The 22,825-nt window shown below is 37.9% G+C and overlaps 1 protein-coding gene across 2 annotated transcripts in view; it reads left to right on the top strand.

Moving 5' to 3' along the window:
* Positions 1 to 22,825, top strand: part of RELN (reelin) — a 499,373-nt gene that overhangs the window by 187,882 nt on the left and 288,666 nt on the right. For both annotated transcript variants that reach the window (XM_032873314.1, XM_032873313.1), the window contains exon 4: positions 17,702 to 17,772. In XM_032873314.1, coding sequence (XP_032729205.1) covers positions 17,702 to 17,772 — 71 coding nt within the window. The remainder of the gene's footprint in view (positions 1 to 17,701; positions 17,773 to 22,825) is intronic.

Here is a 22,825-nt window from a genome sequence, read left to right as displayed (position 1 = left end):
TTTCAGTTTCTTATTGAATCGGTTTTAGTATTTTATATCTCTTTAGAAATTTGTCCACTTCATCTTTGTTACCCAGTTTGTGGCTATTAATCAATCATAGTATTTCTTTAAAATCCTTTTTATTTCTGCAAAGTTAATAGTAATGTGCCCTCTTTCATTCCTGATTTTAGTAAACTGATTTTCTTTCTGTCTGTCTACCAAATGATTTGTCAATTTTGTTTTATTTTCAGTGAACCCACTTTTGCTTTCATTGATTTTCTCTATTATTTTTATGTCCTCTTTTTTTTTAAGACTTTATTTATTTATTTGACAGAGAGAGATCACAAGTAGACGGAGAGGCAGGCAGAGAGAGAGAGAGAGGGAAGCAGGCTCCCTGCAGAGCAGAGAGCCCGATGCGGGACTCGATCCCAGGACCCTGAGATCATGACCTGAGCCGAAGGCAGCGGCTTAATCACTGAGCCACCCAGGCGCCCCTGTTCTCTTTTTTATTTATATCTTTTAAAATCTTTATTATTTCCTTCCTTTACTTAACTTGATGTTCATTTCTTTTTAAATTAAATTATTTTTGAAAAAGATGTTTTAAATGTCATATAATAAGGGATGCCTAGGTGGTTCAGTCAGTTAAGCATCTGCCTTTGTCTCAGGTCATGATCTCAGGATCCTGTGATCGAGCCCCACATCAGGCTCCCTGCTCAGCAGGGAGATTTGTGCCTCTGCCCCTCTCTGCCAGCAACCCCCCATGCCCTCTCTTTCAAATAAATAAAATCCTAAAAAATAAATAAATAAATATCATAAGAAAAGTCTTATAAAATAGAAGACTTCCCATCTCTGCTCCTTCCAGAAACACTCCCAGACTAAGCTATTGTCATCATTTTATCCACTGCTTCTGGTATTGATGTTCATATTTTAAAACAATATACTTAAAGCAAGTGACTTCATATTGTAGTAGAAGATATACTTCCTTTATGCCATTAACCTCCGACACACAAATTCATCCCCATATCCTCCCAATATAAATATATCACATTTTTAAATAAAATCAGTCATCAGTGTTTCGATCAATGATTATATAAATATTATTCACTGCAGAACCAAATGGTGTACTATGATTTTTCCTTCTTGAGCAACTTTTCACTTTGAATTATTTCTTCTCCTTCTTAACTTACTCTGTTACTTTTCCTGGAGCACTTTCTCAGTTGCCTCCTGAGAGATTATACCTGGCAAGTACAATGTTTGATTCCTTACATTTGTTGATAGGTTGGCTAGAAATAGAATTCCAGATTAAAAATAGTACTCTCTGAAAATTTTGATGGCTTTCCATGCTGTAATTGAGAACATGAAAATGACACAATTTTATTCATATTTTGAAAGTTATTGTACTTTCATTGCCTGGAAGCTTTTAAGATCTTCTTTTCATGCTTGTTGGTTTTCAATTTCTTGACAATGTGTTTAATGCACAGGAAGTAGGAGGCAGAGGTGTTCTCTCCATCTTCTGGTTTTTAGCCCCCCATATTTTACTTCATATTTCAAGTTCAGACCCTCTCTGACTCAGTATTTCTATTTATTTATTTATTTATTTTTAAAGATTTATTGATTTATAAATCAACAAGAGAGAAAGAGAGCTAGAGTGGCGGGGGTGGGAAAAAGGCAAAGAATCCTAAGCAGACTCTGTGCTGAAGGCAGAGCCTGACTGGGGCTTGATCCAATGATTCTAAGATCACGACCCTGAGCAGAAACCAACAGTTGGTGGTTTACTTAACTGCATGACCCAGGTACCCCTGATTCAGTGTTTTTAGAGAAGAACACTCAGAATTATTATATTTCCCCAAAATTCGTTGCACTTTACCCACATAAATGCTCAGCTGACAAATATGTCTTCTCAAACTGCCTAAACTTATCTGAATCAATGGATATTGAACAACTAAAAATAAGCATAATCTACAGATTTTGGAAGTTTCACTATGCATTTCTACTTCATGTATCTAATTTAATTATGGCTAATACAAGGACTCTTTATTTCTATTAAAGTTAGAAATAATGAAAAAATATTATTCCCAATTTCCTGATTACCCTATCCATATCATTGAGTTTATTGTGGAAAGTCTTTAGTGTAGAAATTTATTGAAGCCTTTCACATCAATAGAAATGTATAGATAATTCAGGAAATAACTGTGATATATATTGAAAACATAATAAAGGAAATATTCTATAATAAGTTTATAAAGAATTCAATAAAATATGTAAGGAAATTTTTTTAATAAATGAGAAAAATAGATTTAAATATCCACTGAATGCCCATATCCCAAAATAAATTCCAGATGAATAGAAAAAAATTCCCAGGAGAAAATGCATGTATGTATCTATTCAACTGAGTTTAGAAGGTGAAAGGGCTCTAAGCATGAAAAGCCTGGAAAAAATTAGGAGGGAATTGATTGAAAGATTTAATCACATGAAAATTTAATTTTTTTTATTAAAAAAACCATAAATATAGTAAAAGATTGATTATAAACTGCATAGAAAATATTGGTAAGAAATATATAGCATAGAGTTAATAGCCTTCACATTTAAAGAGTTCTTATAAATTGGTTAGAAAAAAACATTAAAAGCCATAGCAAAATGGGCAAGGACATGAATAGTTAATTCCCCCAACTGAAAAATGTAACCAACAAACATGTGAAGTATCCTACTAATAATCAGTGGGATAGAAATTAAAACTAATCTGACACCTTTAGAATGAGACCATACTGCTAACACTCAGTGCCACCAGGGCTATTGTGGGGTGGGTGCTCTCTGGTACAACATTGACCAAACCTGCCTTTCCTTATATGCTGCTTAGAATTATGGCCTTTGTGTTTATGCCCTGAATTTCATTATCCCAGTCCTGGAATTCCGTCTTGAAATAGAAGATAGGCACAAAATGTCTGCCTCAGAGAAACAGAGAGTGGCGCAGTAATTACCAGGGGTCGATGGGTAGAGGAAATGAGGAAATATAGGCCAAAGGGAACAAGCTTCCAGTTATAAAATTAACAAGTTCTGAGAATCTAATGTACAGCATAGTAATTACAGCTGACAATACTGTATCACATACTTGAAAGATGCCAAGAGTGTAGATCTTAAATGTTCTCAACATAAAAAAGAAATGGTAATTATATGACAGAAGGGAAGTGTTAGCTAATGCTATCATGGTAATCATTTTGCAGTGTGTAAATGTTTCAAATCAACATGTTGTACACCTTAAATTTATGCAGTGTTATGTGTCAGTTATATCTCAGTAAAGCTGGGGGAAAATTAAAGACAGGGTCAGATATTTATATACTTCATTATTTAAAACATTCAAAAAAGTAGAAACAAATACAATTCCAACAACAGTGTAATAGTTAAACTATATGGTGAAACATTATTTAGCTTTTGACAATCTTGTTCTAAAAATATTTAATGATATAAGAGCTATTTATAATAAATATTAAATATAAAGGAATAGAAACCTGCTTTTTACGCGAGCAAGTTTCATTTTTTTAAAAATATTTTACTTGTTTATTTGAGAGAGAGAAGGAGCAGTGGGAAGGGCAGGGGGAGAGGGACAAGCAGGCTCCCTACTGAGCAGGGAGCCTGATGAGGGACTCGATCTCTGGACCCTGAGATCATGACCTGAGCCGAAGGCAAATGCTTAACAAGCTAAGCCACCCAGCACCCCTAGGCAAACAATTTTCTAAAAACTTTATATTCATTAATTAATTTAAAATGCTAGAATATAGTTTACCAAAATGTTAATAATGATTATCTCTCCTGCGTATGAATATGAGTAATTTTATTTTCACACTAATACTTTTGTATATTTTTAAATTCTCATAATACACAAACTATTTATGTAACAGAAAAAGCAATTAAAAACTTGTTTTCTCCAAAGTAAGCCTTGTATAAACTTCTTCAGAATTGTTTTACAAGAATATACCAATATTGTCCTAATTTGTTATGATTAATTAACTAGTTTAGATATCCTCTCCTTTCTTAGAGCTTTCATGAGCTTTGTCAGAGTCATAAAACATTTTAGAGTTTATAGTCTTATTTTTTTAATCATTTTTTAAAATTTATTTTCAGCCTAACAGTATTCATTGTTTTTGTACCACACCCAGTGCTCCATGCAATCTGTGCCCTCTCTAATACCCACCACCTGGTTCCCCCAACCTCCCACCCCCCCACCTCTTCAAACCCTTCAGATTGTTTTTCAGAGTCCATAGTCTCTCATTGTTCACCTCCCCTTCCAATTTCCCCCAACTCCCTTCTCCTAACTCCCCATGTCCTCCATGCTATTTGTTATGCTCCACAAATAAGTGAAACCGTATGATAATTGGCTCTCTCTGCTTGACTTATTTCACTCAGCATAATCTCTTCCAGTCCCGTCCATGTTGCTACAAAAGTTGGGTATTCATCCTTTCTGATGGAGGCATAATATAGCCTTATTTTTTGAGGGTAAGGGGGTGACTTTTCATTCTAAATACTTTGGTTTGTTTTTTTGTTTTTTTTTTTTTTAGTATAGTTGGCACATGATGGTACATTAGTTTCAGGTGTACAACTTAGTGATTTGACAAGTTTATACATTATGCTATGTTCACCATAAGTAGAGCTACCATCTGTCCCAGTACATCACCATTACAATATCATTGACTATAGTCCTTATGCTCTGCTTTTTATTCATGTGACTTACTCATTCCATAACCGGAGGGCTGTATTTCCCTTTCTCCCTCACCTATTTTGCCCAGTTCCTCCCTGGCAACCATCAGTTTGTTCTCTCTGATTCTGCTTTCATTTGTTTACTCATTTTTTTAAGATTCCATTTATGAGTGGAATCATATGGTATTTGTCTTTCTCTGTCTTATTCCACTTAACATAATACCCTCTAGATCCATCCATGTTGTTGCAAATGTCATAATCTCATTCTTTATGGCTGTGTAATATTCCATTGTATACATATACCACATTTGCCTTATCCATTCATCTATTGATGAACTCTTAGGTTGTTTCCATGTCTTAGCTATTGTACATAATGCTGCCATAAATATAGGGTTGCATATATCTTTAGTTACTGTTTCCATTGTCCCTGGGTAAATAGTGGAATTATTGGATAACATGGTATTTCTATTTGTAACTTTTTGAGGAATCTCCAAACTGTTTTCTGCAGTGGCTATATAGTTTATATTCCTACCAACGGTGCACAGGGGTTCCTTTTTCTCCACATCCTTACCAATACTTGTTGTTTCTTGTCTTCTTGATTTTAGCCATTCTAACGGGTTGAGGTGAAACCTCATTGTGGCTTTGATTTGCGTTTCCCTGGTGATGAGTGATGTTGAGCATCTTTTCACGTGTCTGTTGACCATCTGTCTTTCTTCTTTGGAAAAGTATCATTCAGGTCCTCTGCCCATTTTTTAATCAGATTGTTTGGGTTTTTTTGGTATTCAGTTGTATCTGTTCTTAATATATTTTGGATGATAACCCCTTATTGGATTTATCATTTACAAATATCCTCTCCCATTCAGTAGGTTGTCTTTTTGCTTTCTTGATGTTTTCCTAGGTTGTGCAAAAGCTTTTTATTTTGCTATGTCCCAATAGTTTATTTTTGCTTTTTTCCCCTTACTTTAGAAGATAAATCTAGAAAAGTGTTGCTATAGCTGACATCAGAGAAATTACTGCCTGTGTTCCCTTCTAGGATTTTTATGGTTTCAGGGCTCATGTTTAGGTCTTTAATCCATTTCGAGTTCATTTTTCCGTATGGTATTAGAAAGTAGTCCAGTTTCATTCTTTTGTATGTAACTGGCCAGTTTTCTCAGAACCATTTATAGAAAAGTCCATCTTTTCCTCATTGTGTATTCTTACCTCCTTTGCCATAGATTAGTATATGTGCTGCCTAAACGAGCATTCCTTTGCCATAGGTTAATTGACACTGTAAATGTGGGTTTAGTTTTGGGGTTTCTATTCTGTTCCATTGATCCATGTGTCTATTTTTGTGCTAGAACCATATTTTTTTGATTGCTACAACTTTGTAGTATATTTTGAAATCTAAAATTGTGATACCTTCAGTTTTGTACTTTTTCAAGATTGCTTTGACTGTTTGCCGTCTTTTGTGGTTCCACACAAATTTTAGTATTATTTAATCTAGTATTGTGAAAAAAGTGCTATTGGTATTTTGACAGAGATTACATTGAATCTGTAGATTGCTTTGGGTAATATGGACATTGACAATATTGATTTTTCCAATCCATAAGCATGGAATATCTTTCCATTTATTTCTGTCATCTTCAATTTCTTTCAACAGTGTTTCATAGTTTTTGGAGTATAGGTCTTTCACCTCTTTTATTTATTGCTAGGTATTTTATTACTTTTGGTGCAATTGTAAATGGTGTATGTGTATGTGTGTGTTTTAATTCCTCTTTCTATGACTTCATTGTTAGTGTATAGAAACATTACCAATCTCTGGATATTAATTTTATATTCAGCCACTTTGCTGAAATTGTTTATTACTTCTAGTAGGTTTTTTTTTTTTTTATGTCTTTAGGACTTTCTGTGAATAGGATCTTGTCATCTGCAGATAGTGACAGTTTAACTTCTTTACCAATATGGATGCCTCTTATTTCTTTTTCTTGTCTGATTGCTGTGGCTTGGACTTCTAGTACCGTGTTGAATAAAAGTGGTGAGAGTGGAGGGATTTTGAAAAATCCCCTTTCTTTTTTTTCTTTATTTTTTTAAAGATTTTTATTTATTTGACAGACAGAGATCACAAGCAGGCAGAGAGGCAGGCAGAGAGAGAGAGGAGGAAGCAGGCTCCTCACTTGAGCAGAGAGCCCAATGTGGGGCTTGATCCCAGGACCCCGAGACCATGACCCGAGCCGAAGGCAGAGGCTCTAACCCATTGAGCCACCCAGGCACCCCAAAAAATCCCCTTTCATGTTTCTGCGGATACCTTCTGAAATGACCAGTCAGAACATCATCATTATAATTCTTCACATTTTTTTCCAATCTTTTTATAGAGTTGAGCTCTTTTGATTTTCACCACAGCCCTGAAAAATAGGTAGTGCAAATTTTAAAGTCCTCTTTTAAAAAATAAGTACTTAGATAAGGTCAACATAAACCCTTGAGCTGTAGTGCTAACCCAAAATGTTAGTCCTGATTCCGGATTTACTGTTAGAAGTTACCCAAGGCAATCAAGTTATATAATAGATTAAGAAAATTAGACATACAGAAGTTAAATGATATGCCCTAAGTCATGGAGAGAATGAATGCCAGACCTAGAATGCAATCTCCATTCTTTTTTTGCAATCTCCATTCTTTTATATCTGAAACTTGTACTCTTTTTGTTAGTCCGCTCAGAAGTGGTACCTAAATACTTTGCATTAGTGTTTTAACAAATATGCAGACTCTTTAATTCACTCTCCAGTAGATAACATAATTTTTACTAAGGTGTTCTTTGGAATTGATGAACTATATTATCAGTTTTGTCCTTGTCTTGCCTAAGGATGCCTCTGAGGCAAATTAACACAAGGCTTACTTAGTAAAAAAGGTATTTAAAAGAGTAGAGTCACTCAAGTACATTTCTTTGATGAATTTTAGTGATTTAAAAAGGAGATATGAAAACTATTTTTACTGTGAAGTTTTGGACAGCATTTCTGGGATATAAATGGTTTAAGAAAACTCTGGAAGGTATTAAATGGTAACAACATTTTGCAGTGGCCAAGCAAATGCATTAATTAATTACTTTCCTTGTTCTTACTGCTAACTGATTTCATTTCTGAGATAAATCTTGCCTATAATAATGTTTATCTTGACCATTTACTATTATCATACAATCGTCTCTTTCAAAATGTTTCTTATGTGATAGTTTACTCATTAGTTATTAAAGCATTTAACATCATATAGTAAGCATAACACAGACTAATCATTCATGTATTCCACAGACATTTGCTGTGAGGCTACCATGTGTCAAGCCCTGAGTACCAATATAGAAAAAAAATGGATAAAAATCCGTAGTCTAGGGTACATATAGCCTTGTTTAGAAGACACAGTTCATTGGGTTATGGACACTGGGGAGTGTATGTGCTATGGTGAGTGCTGTGAAGTGTGTAAGCCTACGATTTATAGACCTATACCCCTGGGGCAAATATTACATTATATGTTAATAAAAATAATTAATAATAAAAAAGGCACATTCCAAATTAACCAAAAAAAAAATTGCTGAACCCCTATCCTCTGTCAACAGAGTCAGACTAAGGAATGTGAGCACTTAGAGCAGGCTAATACATGGGCACCTCCTCAGATTCATAATCCTTAAGGGCTTGTTGAATTATTTAGTGGAGGCAGAGATAACACGATCTTTTTAATAACAAAAGTTGTACATGGTTTTTGTTGTTTTTAATCAAGGATCTATGAACCATGCACATTGCTGATAATGCTCATATGAAGCTATTTAGAAATTAGACAATAAAAAGTCCTTTATCTTGGCATATAACACTCCTCCTCTCAGTTTTAGAAACCTAGCATGTGAGTTGGGAGCTTTTGACAGATACTTGGCACCTGGGTATAATCCTTCTTGATACATGAATCAGTCCAATCAGCCTTCCCTTATTCTAAAGTTCTCTGATCACTCCTGAGAAATTTGGCATTTCTGCTTCTTTTAATAGTTAATGAGAGCTATCCTCTTGCACAGTGACAAAACAAAACAAAACACGGTTTTATCTGCTTGGGGGTGTCTTCCCTCCCTAGATCCGCTTTGTCTTTGATTTGCAAAGCAAAGAAAGATAAAAACTCTGCTAGTGATAAATGTTCGCCTCTTTCATGTTATCTATCCTGCAACTATCAGTGCTTTTTCACCAAAATGATTATTCTTTATTGCAATGCAGCATCACATAGTAATTACTGAAGACACTGTGTGAGAATCAGAGTTCCAGCTACATTTGGCTGCATGCAGACAGTATCATCCGTGATTCTTGGTACCCTTGGCCACCGCATGTTCTCCTCAGAAGTGCTGTCCCAGGTCCTGAATGAGCAGCTCTATGGCCCCCATGTCTAGATTCCCTTGGGGCTCCTCTGGGGCTGTCTGACTCTCCAGCTGGCCCGCCTCCAGTGCCTGGTGGAAATGCAGGCGGATGATGTCAATCTTGGTCTTACCGTCCTGCGGTATCTGCTGGGCCTCCAGCCCCAGCTTCCAAGCCTTGGGGCTACCATCGCTGTGTGTCTGGATCAGGTTTTCTGACCTCCACTTCACCTTCAGCTTGATGGCCAGATGAATGTAGACCATCTATGCATTGCCAGATTTCCACATGTGCAGGCAATAGTGGTCACATATCGAGACCCACATCTCTTCTGGGAACCTAGTGAATTTCTTTTGACATGTATAGGAAGACACTCCCAGAAATCACAAACAGAAAATTGTTGTGGAAAAATGATCCATTTCAGAAAAGAGGAAAGGGAGTTATGATCTTGGGCCTGGTGTCAAATCAAACTATCTCCAGTCAAATTCATAAGTTATTGGTTGAGTTTCCATGCCTGAAATCTCTTTCACACACTAAAATATCAAAATTAATTATAACAATAGAACACAAATGCATACTTTTAAAACTACTATGTATAAACACAAAGGTGTAAAATCTATATTGCAAATACCCTTTTGGGAGAAGTTTTTTCTGCATGGGCTGGATCTAATGATAGTTGTACAGAAAATGGCTTTTTTCTTATAAGCCCAGACTCTTTTTTTTTCCTTTTTCTTTTCCTTTCTTCTTCTTCTTTGTTTTTTTCATGGACCTTCAATTTGCATTCCAAGTTGGAGTTATCCTTTGGAAAATTCCCATTACTGATTCAGTATGCCAAAGACCTCCAAAAATCTGAATTGGGTAAGGAAGATCACTCATGGCATCTTTTTCAGTGATGCCTTGCTCACTTTTCAATGGAGATTAAACTCCTGTTACAAACAATAAGCTTTCTTTTCAGTGCTTTCTGCTGAATTTTCTAGAAAAGTATTTTATGCTTTTAAATCAGTGCTTATAATTCATCCCAGAAATCTAACTATAGACCAATGACTTCTCTCTTTAAAGAGATAAAAGCAGCCCCTTTTTAAAAAAATGACACTCAAACTTATATTTAATAACTGTCTTTTGCTTTATTCTGTTCACATGTGACCACTTCAAACCCAACACTTGGTTTTCCTCTTTTGACTTTGCTCTTCTTTTACTACCTAGGTCAGTATTCTCCCAATAGTACATACAGTTTGATCTTCATCAGGTAGGTATATGTCAGTCCTCAAAGAGATCATGGCTTCCCAGCACCAGGACTGGGTCCTCCCCTTTGATTGTTCTGTCTGTGCTGGGGTTCTGCCAAGGTCCTGTCACCCCTGAGGTGTCCTTACGCCAGAAATTCTATAGGCTATATGTTATGTATAAATAAACAGAGGGGCTGCTTAAAGCCTAGGGTTGTGGGTAGTGAGGTAGGCTGTGTCTGGGTTCCATTACAATGAATGCTTTTCTTGATTAGTGATATCTGCCATGGCAGCACCTTCTAGACATGTCTAGAATGGGGACACTGGGGGAAGAGACTTCATACTAGCCACAGGCTCAGGCAAGGTCAAGGAGTACATTCCACCCTTGACTCAGGCGGCTGTTCTTGCTTCCCAGGCTTCATTGTCTCACACACCGTGTAGCTGAGGAGGCATTCTGAAGGCCATGAAGGTACAAGGAGTTTCCCTATGCTCTGGAAGGACCGGCATAAGCTCCAAGCTAGAGGGAGCTTGGAAGAACAACTCATGCAGGGCTCCATAAGGGTCTGCAAGTTGCGGGCTGTGCTGGCCTTAGCTCCTTTTCCTCTGGGTCAGTTTCATCCTGAGAAAGATAGCTGGCTGACCGATTCCTGGATAAATTTTAGAGAAAGAATCAAAGTTTTGGCAAGAGACTTCCATGCACAGGGGACAGGACATGAAGAATCTCGGGGGCATGAGAGAAGTCATACATTCTGGAACCTGCGAGAACTACTATAGTACTCAGTTGCAGGGTGTGGTGAGAGATGAGCCTGGACACGTGGGCAGGGAACAGATCCCAAAGAACCTTTCAAGCCACGCTAAGGAATTTGACAGAATCCTTTAAGTGATAGGGAGCCACGGGAGGATTTCAAGCAATTTTTGCAAGAAAACTGGCACAATGTGGAAGCTGGATTGGCATTGGGATGGGGGTCAGTCTGGAGGGGGATTCCAATCAAGAGAGGATTGCAGTTTATCAGATGACAAAGTATTGAATCCTGAATTAAAACAGTGGCTGTGGAGATGGAGAAGAAGGATAAATGTGAGAGTGATTACTGGATAGTGAACATTAATGCTGAAACTTGTTTTAAGGGGAAGGAAATATTTATACATTTGACAGTTGGAAAAAATAGTATGGCTTAGTAATAAAAGATGTAATTATAAAAAAGAGAGCAGGGGCATGTGGGTGGCTCAGTCAGTTGGACATCTAACTCTTGGTTTTGGCTCAGCTCAGGGTCTCATGGGTTGTGGGACCCAGCCCTGTGTCTGGCTCTGCACTCAGCGGGGAGGCTACTTGAAGATTCTCTCCCTCTGCTCCTCTTCCATTCGCCCACATGCCGGTGCGTGTGCGCTTTCTTTCTCAAATAAACAAATAATCTTTTTTTTAAAAGATTTTATTTATTTATTTGACAGACAGAGATCACAAGTGGGCACAGGCAGGCAGAGAGAGAGAGAGGGAGGCAGGATCCCTGCTGAGCAGAGAGCCCAATGTGGGGCTTGATCCCACAACTCTGGGGTCATGACTTGAGCCAAAGGCAGAGGCTTTAACCCACTGAGCCACCCAGGCACCCCAACAAATAAATCTTTTTAAAAAATTATTAAAAATAAAAAGTAATTAAAAAGAGCAGTAAGAACTTTGAAAAACAAAAGCATTATGAAAACATACACAATTTTACCATTTTGTGATGGCCTAGGCATAGTTTGAGAGTTTAATATAAAAAATTTCTCCCTGAAGTTATTCATTACTCCTTTTCATATGTTTTAAGAATTTGGTATTTTTTGTTTTGTTTTAATAAGGGTTAAGCTGTGTCCACAACCTAATGACCAAGTACAACATTTTGATGATGAAGAGGGGGCAAGAATATTTTCAAGTGAACTGATTCCTTTGAATATCAAATTTACCAAATTCAGACCACCTCTCTCCTTTCCCATATTCCACATATTTAGTAACATTTCCTGGTGGGTGGTTAACATGAGATTGCTGATTAATGAATGACCTTCCAACTGTGAATGGACTAGGCACAGTAACATATAACTCATTGGTAAAGCAGGAGAAAATGTTGGGAAAAGTAACCCACTACTGGGTTGCCCTGGGTTTAAAAATGACTCTTTAAGTACTTTGTGAGCAAAACGATTCATGAAATAAACAATACATTTGGGTAGGCATTGTAACAACTATATTAAACACCTGTCTTACTCCGTTTTTGGAAACTGGATGACAGTATTGCACATTGCAAATGAATTGGGAACTGGAAAGCTTAGTGTTTATTCCTTCAAATGTCAAAGTCGTTATGGCATGTGCCTTATGGGGGATATTTCTTTTTAATGCACTATGCCTACTATTCCAGAAAGCTTGAAATCTATTAAGGTAGACAGACTATAAGTATCTGAAGAGTGAATATTAATATCTTTCAACAATAATTGCTATTATCAAGCCCTGTCTTTATGTAGGGATTCTGAATCCTAGTGTAATCAAAGAAGTTGGGCAAACTCAGCTAGCTCGTAAGTGCAGCTTACTGCGTTTAAACGCTGGTCTTGCTCTTCTAGACACTGAGCTTCAACATCATGCCTCCCCTGGATATGCACTAATTCTTAAATGGCTGGGGCACACAGCTGCTCTAGGAGTTCACTTAAAATTAGAATCTGGAGTGTACTTTCAAATTCATAACAATGGCTATTTCGAGCTCTGAATGTGATGATCATAATGAACTTTCTTCATTTGGTGAAATCTACAGAGCTTTTAAATTATAGATCTTAACAGCCCAAAGGAATTTTAAAATTACTTATTTAATAGGGATTCTTGTTGGCAAACTTGCCCTGGGAGTATCTGTATCTCCCAAGGAGATGAGAAGTACTTACTAGAAACTTGTTGGAGAAATTTGGTCTACTCCTTGGAACAGGGAACAATGAGGATTTTTCTCACCTCTTCTGAACAATTACAGCTCCTTAGAGGAAATTAAGTAGAAGTAGTGCCAACATAGTTATTAGCACCAGAAATTTGATAGGCGTGCCCCTGAAGGAAAGCTGTAAATTACACTGAAGTAATTCTGAGAATGATAAGGCTGTCACCATCTAACACAGCTGTTTATTTTTATACAAAAAGAAAAATATAGTATGGATTAAAAACTGGAAGACAGTGCTTGAGACTTTAGATTCTGACTTACTGTGCTATTAACAATTTTTGAGTATGTAGGGTATATAAATATATTTCTCTGTTTAAATGTATAAATTTGTGTTTATATATTTAGATATATTTATATTTATTTGTCATTATGTAAGTATAGATAGTCATAAAGTTTTTGAAGTACATGCTATAATTCTGTAGGCAGGCCACCATGAATTATTTCATAGTTCTAAATATGTTTAAAGTAGGCTTGCCATTACTGACATTAGCTGTAGCCTGAGTGTGGGGCCAACATCTCATGGTACAAAGCAGTAGAACTTGTGTTCTTGCTGGTCACCTGGATTCTGTTCTTTCTTTTCCCCAAGAGAAGATGTGAATATGCAGGCCCTTAAAATGATTAGCTATGTATCTACCAGAGGGTTGGGCACCTTTATACTAAAATGTTATCAAAGGGGTTTAAGGGTCTGTAAAGAAAGTCATGCGTATGATAACTGTCTTCAACATGTGTTTGTGTCCTTTGTGTCCCTCCAGTTTGGGTAGTGGTGTGGATGAAGTTGGCATCCAGTGCTCTTGTCTTTGGTAGAGATGAGGACAGCATGAAGGGTGGGGTGGGGCCTTTGGAGCAAATGTGGCTCAGAGTTGGAAGGGGGTTCTGGTAAGCTGATCAGAAGCCAAGGGACTCACAGAGTACTGTGAGATAGGTCCAACCCAAGCCATAACCATGGCCTATCCTAATTTTTACACCTTAAATCAATATAACACCATGTTAACTATACTGGAATTAAAATTTAAAAGAGAGAGGAATGCTGTCTTTAAAGGCAAATCCATGGGGCACTGGGTGTGGTACATAAACAATGAATCTTGGAACACTGAAAAAAAAATAAATTAAAAAAAAATCCTAAAGGCAAATCCTGTGGAGTTGCTGGCCACGTGACCATATTTCCAACTGGAAACAGAAAGAAGTTTGTCCCAAAGGGGATTAAATAAAAGGGCTTAGCTATAAAGGAAAGGGATGGGGTAGAGAGCCCAAGCCATAGGCCACATGAATTTAAAGATCAGGCCCTGAAAGCAGGCCTTCACTCTGAACAGAGAGTGAAAGCTACCTTCAAATCTTTGATCCAGATCAAAGACAATTTAATGTAATGGTTTTACATTAAATTTTACATTTTAATGGTTAAAAGCAAGGACCCTACACTCAGACTGCCTGAGTTTAATCAATCATGTGACATTAGGGAAATCACAATAATTCTCTGTCCCAGAAAAATGGGAATAATACTGTCTACCTTGTAGACTTGTTGTCGAGATTAATTGAGCTAATTTATTTAGAGCCATTACAATAGTACTTTGCAAAAGGTAGATTTCATTTCTTAATAGGTGTTAGAATAATAATAACAACAATTATATGTACGTGTACATATACATGGTATATATGTGTTTATATATACATATATGTATGTGTATTTAAATGTATATATAAATATATGTGTGTATGTCTGTATATACACACATATAAAAACAGATATAAATGGTTTATATATATAAACATATACCAGTCACATTATTGTTATTACTATTTTGACTTTTCCCAAGCAGAGGATTTCAGATGATAACATTGGGCATTTGGTGTGTTTCTTAAGCCAGTTCCTACTTGCTGAGCCCTTCCTTCAAACATCAAATATTTTAGAACACGTAAAGCACAGGTGCTCTGGTTTGGAATGGGGGTGCCCGCTGCCTCTCTCTCAGACTCCCACGGAAACCCCAAGATATCACCATGGAGCACTTTTTGAAAACTTGGAAAGAATCCGTGGCCTGGTATCAAGACCTTGAATCAGGTCCTCTCTGCCATTACCAGGCCATGTACCCTTCAGCATGTTCTCAATGGCCTCGGTTCTGTGATCCGGGCACTGTAAGGAGTTAGATGAGTTCAGTAGTTTTCACACTGCCACTCTAAGGCCCTAAGAGTTCCCAAGAAGTGTGTCCCAAGAAGTTTTGGGGAATGGGTGGCGAGGAACAAGCTGTATGAGCAGAGGGAACCCAGAGACTTCAATAGCTAGGAAGAGAGGAATATACAGAGATTTCATGTATTTGTTTGAAGAATGAGTACCGCTGCTCAAGAAATTGTGACTAGATGATCAAAGGGCCTTCAGTGTCAGTTATTCCCTATTCCCTCATGGAACCAAAGGAACAGAAATGAGAACACGGATGAAAGCAACAAGTACTGAATCTGATGAGACCGAGTGAGGGGCAAGCCGTGTGGACTAGTCAAAAGGTGCTGTGACCAGGCTGTTTCCGTATCTCTGATATTCAGGGAAAAGACAAAACCTCTGTTGCCTGAGTTTTATCTAGATCCTTTGGTCTCATTGTGTTTATGGGAATGGAGACTGGCACGATGATAATTAAGTTTGTGGATCAATGAGGAATATCACAATAAGGATATTCTACACTTAGACTCAGAAGACAACTACAGTAAACAATTACATTGTTATGTTGTGGGATTTTTCTTGGTGGTTAGTGATTTCAGAAAATATGTTCCTGCCAAAGCAAATGTCAAATTACAATTTTCCATTTACGATTGCTATGTTGCTGCTAGAGGTGTATGTGAACTCAGAAGCTCTTGACTCCATAGAGAGTTGACAATGAAATGTGTTTAGGTCAGTCAAGTTTCCATGTGCCCTCTGGGCATATCACCTGTAATGGATTATTGAGCCCGTAGGCCAAAGTTATGGCTTGGATTGGACCTATGTTTAGTTCTCTTCATTGTCAGCTTGCTAAAAGCAAAGGAAAACCTAGAAACGTATGTGAGTATATGGTGTGGTAACGTCAGTTTATCAGTAATTTCGATAATGATTACTATGCAAAAACAAGGGCGGATTACCTTACAAACTTCACATGCAGTATGAGATGAAGGCTTCCCAGTGACTTTTCTCTCTGATTCTGTCTCCCTTCCACCATTCGGAGCTCTCACTATCGTGCCATTGTGTGTGTGTGTGTGTGTGTGTGCGCGCGCGCGTGCGCGCGCACGCGTGCGCATGTGTTAAAGTGTAATATTTTCTGTCTCACTGCTGAAATTCGTTATCTTGGAGCAGCATCACCCGTTAACACTCCAGTGTGGCTTCGTTTGTCAGATTACGTTTGGAGAGTTGGGTCCTGGCAGCTGATGCCAATGACAGTAACAATTCAATGGGAAATAGAAATGGGAAAGGTCTGCAGCGCAGAGGTGGAAAGGACATCCACATAGAGACTGAAGTGGGGAATGTTGGGAGGAAGGAGGTCTTGTGGGCCCCACAAAGGATAAGCTGTTGACTGAAAGATACGCAAGTGGAGGGGGAAATGCAGAAGCCAGATTTTGCCCACTGGTGGCCTAGCACGCGGTGCCTTGTACGTAATCCATCTTCAGTAAACGATGGCTAAGTCAAATAATTTTTTGTCCTCACGTGGTTTTGGTAGAACTGAAGTTGAGATTTAATGTGCTTTCATTATTAAAAAGATTTGTGTATGGCTTTTTTTTTTTAAATCAATTTTCATAAAGAGGCATGATTTTCTCTTTTAAATTTGTTCAAACAATGCATTTTGTGCCGAAAAGTTCTTTTTGAGGAAACATACATCAAACACGAGCCATAAGTAAGTCTTCCTTTAATAAAACTGTTCCTGTTATAGCCATTGAGTAATACATCCACTGCAAGCGTGCTATTTTTTCACCAATAAATGTGCATAGCTCTGATTAGAAGAGGTGAAAGATACACATCTACTTCAAATGGTGAGTTAGACCCTGTAGGGAGAAAGGGTGTATTTTATTATGACAGGTTTGTAATTATGAAAGCTCTGAATAGCCCCATTTAAAAAAATGCTTTTGAGAAAATGTAATTCTCTAACTTCTCTATGTGTTATGGTGACTGTTGATTTCAGAAAAAAGTACATTCTGAGCACCTTTCTCCAGTGGTAACAGAATCATTGTTTCACAAAGCATTTTGTGTCAGTCTTCCGAGGAAAACACTTTAAAAAGCATCCTTTCCATACTTTTTTCTCCTACCCAGGATTTGCTCACATCTACTTTCAGAATAAGCCCACAAATGTTACAATATTTTTACAAAGGAAAACAGAAGATATTTCTCAACCCAAGGGCCTTCATCTAAGCCTTATCTCTTGTTCATTTGTATCTCTGTTCAAATGCACTCATTTTTTAAAAGAGCGTATCTACACAATAACATTTAAAAATGAGGTTTTTCAAAAAGCTTTAAAAATACAATTCAAATATCACCTAACTTATCATAAGATTTAATTTAATCTTTCCTATTCATTTTCAGGGCTACGGCGACACACAGGGGCCAGATCATTTTCAAAGATGCTTTAGCCCAGCAGCTGTGTGAACAAGGAGGTAAGTAAGAATCATCTCTGACTCCTCTATGTTGGTCATGTCAAAATTATTCGTGGTAGGCCCAATATTCTATGTACTGAGTAAGTATTTCATTACTATTACTTGATCACGATGCTTTAAAATGGAATTATTGATCCCTTCATATCCCTAAGAATTACATATTTAGTCATTGATAAATATCTGTAGACTTCTGAAAATACTAAGTGTGAACAAAATGAACCAAGAGAAAATTTATCTTCTTTTACTAATTTTTTCTCAAACTAATTACATTTAGTTGCCCTGGAAATACAAATCTTAGAGTTTTAGAATTCTACAGAAACATATCTGCTCAATTTACCACTTAAATTTCTTGCAAATTTGTTGAAAATGTTTCTATTATTGCTTTTAAACATGCCCTTGTGTTCAGTATTTATGTTCTTGTTTCAATTGTGTGCACCATTAATTTCAGATTTGTGAATAGATACTGTATCATTTTAGATACATTAACTAATGGACATTAAGTAGTCACATTCAATGACTTCTACTTTGTGAGTGCCTCATACACATCCTAACTTTCACCTATACCAGACACAGATGCATATATGCACAGGTACACACATGTACGCATGCCATGAAAGGGTGGAAACAGGATCCACGCCCCAACACAAAGTTGTTCACTTTGCTTCCTGGGCTTCTACCTGACTTCATTTGTGTCTTCATTGTAGCACTTACTGCTTCACATAGAATTTTCCTCTGAAAAAAAATGAGTATTACCCATCAGAGACTGAGCTTCTCAAGTGTAAACTATATGCCTTTAGAGCTCTGTGGTTCCCTGGAACCTGGCATATGACTATTCAAAAAATGCTGATAGACTGAATATAAGTTTTTCTCAGCCATTCATCTATTCATTGATTAAACGTTTGACAATGAATACATTTCAAGCCAGTCTTTTTTAATGTCATGCCATTTTCACCATCATCATAGGTGTAATATCCATTTTTATTTACACAATGATATTTTTGGGAAATTTGTTAGCTTAAGAATTACATTTTTGAATTTAAAGGAAATTTCTACAGTCTTATTTCTGTTAAAAAGAATCTAATGGGCCTAGGAAAGAAATGAGGGAAAATTATATTGGTTTTTGAAAGGCCTAAAAAAATGCCATTCATTATTGGTAGTAATACATACATCCTCAATATGGCTTTACCTAGGTAATGGTACTGGGCGATTATTACTGGTAAACTCCTGATTGCTTACATATATAATTCTTGATTCAGAAAACCTCATTCTAATTATAGTTTCAAATATATTATCAGGGTTCTTGGGTTGAGCAGATTTTTACTGTGAATTTTGTGAATGCAAAACTGTGATAGCCTTTGTAGTAAGCTCAAGATATCTATCACAACGCAGATCTTTTTCCAGACTGAGAATGTTCACAATACTGAAAATATAGAACACTGTATAACACAGTGAACATTAATGTTCTGAAAAATGCATAGTGTCAGAAAAAGATATGTCTAATTTTATTAACATTTAACATTGTTTAAAAGCTGATCTCTTTTAGGCTTTGGATTTTTGAGTCTTTTATTTTGTAAATGAATTGTTGGAATTGGGTTCACTTAAAATGAAAAGAAAAAAATAAGAAAAACCAGTGGGAAAAAAATTCTCAACCAGTGGGTTAAAAAAAGAAGAAGGAAAAAGCCTTATGTAGTCAGATTGCACACGAATATGATTTACACAATGGTAGATGTGCATATTATTAAAAATACTATTCAGCCCAGGACCAAAGGAAAACACTGAGCTTTTCAACAGCACCTAATCAATTGAAATCATATCAATCCATCCAAGATACGGTGGAAAGAATACTAACAAGAGTGATGGCTTCCTGCTGTCAAGAATAATAAGGGAAATAATTGGTGCTATAAACCATAGATCTATTTTGGACCTATCTACTTGTAATTAGAACATTAATTATCTCCTTAAATAAAATAGCATAAATTTAACGTGTTATAATTTCCTATGCATTGGTTAGAGAATATTTAATGCATTTATGAGAGAGGAAAAAATGACAATCAGTGTATATCAAAGCATCGTGCCTTTCAATTACAACATTGTCAGTAGGTTTGTTGATTTTAATTAAATTAAACAATTTAAACAAAGCAAATTTTGCTTTGTGGAGCTTGGGGACAGCTATTATTGTAAGAATGTATTGGTGGCTAGGCATATCGACAAAGTAAAAGATCAGAAAACATACTAGTCTTGAATGATCTGTCATCTCGATCCTTTTCCTTAGAAGACATTCGCTGAAGGATTTTATTCTGTAAACGTGTATCTAACACCTCCAACACCCTTTCTCCGCTCACAGTGCTAAATATGGCTATAAAAGTAAAGGAAGACCCATTTCTGTTCCCGAGGGGTGGGGTATAAATGGCAGATCAGCTGCCTTTGCCTGGGGGCTTTAGAAAAGGCTCCTCAGGGAGCAAGTCCTGAAGGGTCAGCAGCAGTTTATGAAAAAAAGGAAAGGAATTCCATCTATCTCCTTCCCATTTCTACTGACCCACCTTGGATCAAACCCCATCATCTCCTTGGGGCTTTGCTTCATAGCCGCCTCTCGGAATTTCCGGCTCCCACTTTCCCAGCACCTTAATCAGGGCTGCAACAATGAGCTTTCTAAGATGGAAACGTGATCTATCATGTCCCTTCTGAAAACCCTTCAATATCTCAATTGGAGGCAATAGTTTATCTTCAAGGTAAAAATCTCTACTGCTTATCACAGCATACAAAGAAAATCCCTTACAATGTGGCTTCAATTTGCCTCCGCCACCTCATTACTTTTTTTTTTTAAGATTTTATGTATTTATTTGAGAGGGAGGGAGAGGGAGAGAGAGAGGGAGTGAGAGAGAGAATCTGAACAGACTCCATGCTGAGTGTGTTGGGTCCCCCAATGCTGGGTCCCCCAATAATGGGTCCGTGATTAAAGGAGCACGACTGATACAAAGTGAAGGTCAAGCAAAGCTTTATTTCACGCCAAGCATCAAGAATCAAACAGACCGGTCGGGGCCGCCCCTTACAGAGAGGGCAACCCCTCCCTGCCTCACAGACTAACTTTTATAGATCAAAGGCCATGTGGTTGGGCCTGGCCACACACAGGTGGCCAATGAAATTGTAACACACAGAGAAAACTGCACAGTCATGCTAGGTCATACATAAGTGACCAATTGAATTACAATTTACCCTAGAAGATATTTGAACTAGCCTATCACCTTGGTCAGAATTGGCGCCCAAGTAGCAGGGCCCACATTCCTTGGTAGCTAGGGAGACAGTATGCTCGCTTTACTGATTGGATGTCTCCACCTGACCCGACTCATCCCTGAATTCAGGCTGTTATCTCGACTTGACCTGACCCACCCTTGTATTTGGGCTTTGTTACCTGGGACTGGTTTCCCCCGACTTGCTTTTAAGTAAGTTCCCCTGGGGGCGTGGGTCAGGGTCAATTTAAGTTTTACTGCATAAACAACAAAATGGCCATTCAACCGGGTGGGGCCGCTCTGGCTGGACAGGCCCTTACAGAGTACAGAGCCCGACACAGGGCTCAAACCCATGACCATGAGATCATGACTGAACGGAAACCGAGAGTCAGATACTTAACCGACTGAACCACTCAGGTGCCCCTCCCTGCCTCATTTCTTGTCATCCTATTGGTTCTACCTTAAAATTCCCAGAATGCACCTCACTCCATCACCCTCATAGTATTTACACACACTATGCCTCCCGTCTTCTTGGGCTGGACCAACTTTATGTGGCTTGTCTGGATCACTCAGCCTTTCAGACCCTGCTTGGGGATTGCCTCCTCCTGACAAAAAACATCTCTGATCTCCCTCAGGCTCCTCCTGAAGCTGATCCTGGAGTCTCATACATGGTTACATAACCCTTGGACATACCTCTCAAGGCACAATAATAATACAAATGAAAACACTGTCAGCACTGTTAAATGCCAGACTCTACTCTCCCCATTCATTCTACACACATGGCTTCATTTCGTGTTTACAGCAACCTTCTAAGGAAGGAACTACTCTGACCTCCACTTTAAAGATGATGAAACAAAGACACAGTGAGGATAACTTGCTTAAGGTCACACAGCTGGAAATTGGCAGAGCTGGGGCTAGTAGCCCATGATATTGACCCTCACGTGACACCGCCTTTCCAATGAACACTTACTTCAGCATGCACTCATTTAACTTGACAACTATTTAATGCATGTTCTAATAAGAACGTGATCACAGGTACCTCATCTGCCATCAGATACAGGCTCCTTGTGGGCAGGGACTGTGCTTTTTTATTACCGAATTGCTAAAGCCTCACACAATGGCTCTATGCACCCAGTAAATGTTTACTGAATGAATGAATGAACAGTTGAATCAAACTGGTCTGATAGATACGGGAAAGAAGAAGGTACCCAGCAGGTCATTACAGCTAAGCTGGGAAGGTGAGTGGAACAGGTTGTAAAGGGCCCTCTATTTGCTCAGATGTTTAAACCTTGTTCTGTGGGCAAGTTGGAAATAGGAGGGTGACATGAGCAGTCTGTGTCTTTGTAAGAAAGCTGGGGATGGGGCATGGGATGGGTTGCAGAGATAGGAGTTGGAGAAAGCTAAACACAGTAGTAGGCTGCTGTGTCACCCAGGTGAGAGCTAAATTTTAAGCTAAATGAAACAGTTAAGCATCTGCCTTTGGCTCAGGTCATGATCCCAGGGTCCTGAGATGGAGTGCCGCATTGGGCTCCCTGCTCAGTGGGGATCCTGCTTCTCCCTCTCCATCTGCTGCTCCCCCTGCTTGTGTTCTCTCTCTCTCTCTCTCTGTCAAATAAATAAGATCTTTTCTAAAAAATTGGGGTCTTGGAGACTAGAAAGAAGGGGATATGATAGAGGGACTTCGGAGAAGATGTGATCATTGTAGGGAATAAGGGCACAAGAGGCTCCAGAGTGATTCTGTGGTTTCTGGCTTGGGTGATTCAGTGGCCAGTGATGCCAGGGACTGAGAGAAGAAATGAAGAAACATTAGAGGTGTTTGGAAGAGA

Source organism: Lontra canadensis, unplaced genomic scaffold (genome assembly GCF_010015895.1).
Source record: "Lontra canadensis isolate GAN:19392208 unplaced genomic scaffold, GSC_riverotter_1.0 scaffold48, whole genome shotgun sequence".
Lineage (NCBI taxonomy): Eukaryota > Metazoa > Chordata > Mammalia > Carnivora > Mustelidae > Lontra > Lontra canadensis.
The sequence above is the reverse complement of the archived record's forward strand: the minus strand, read 5'-3'. Positions and strand labels throughout refer to the sequence as shown.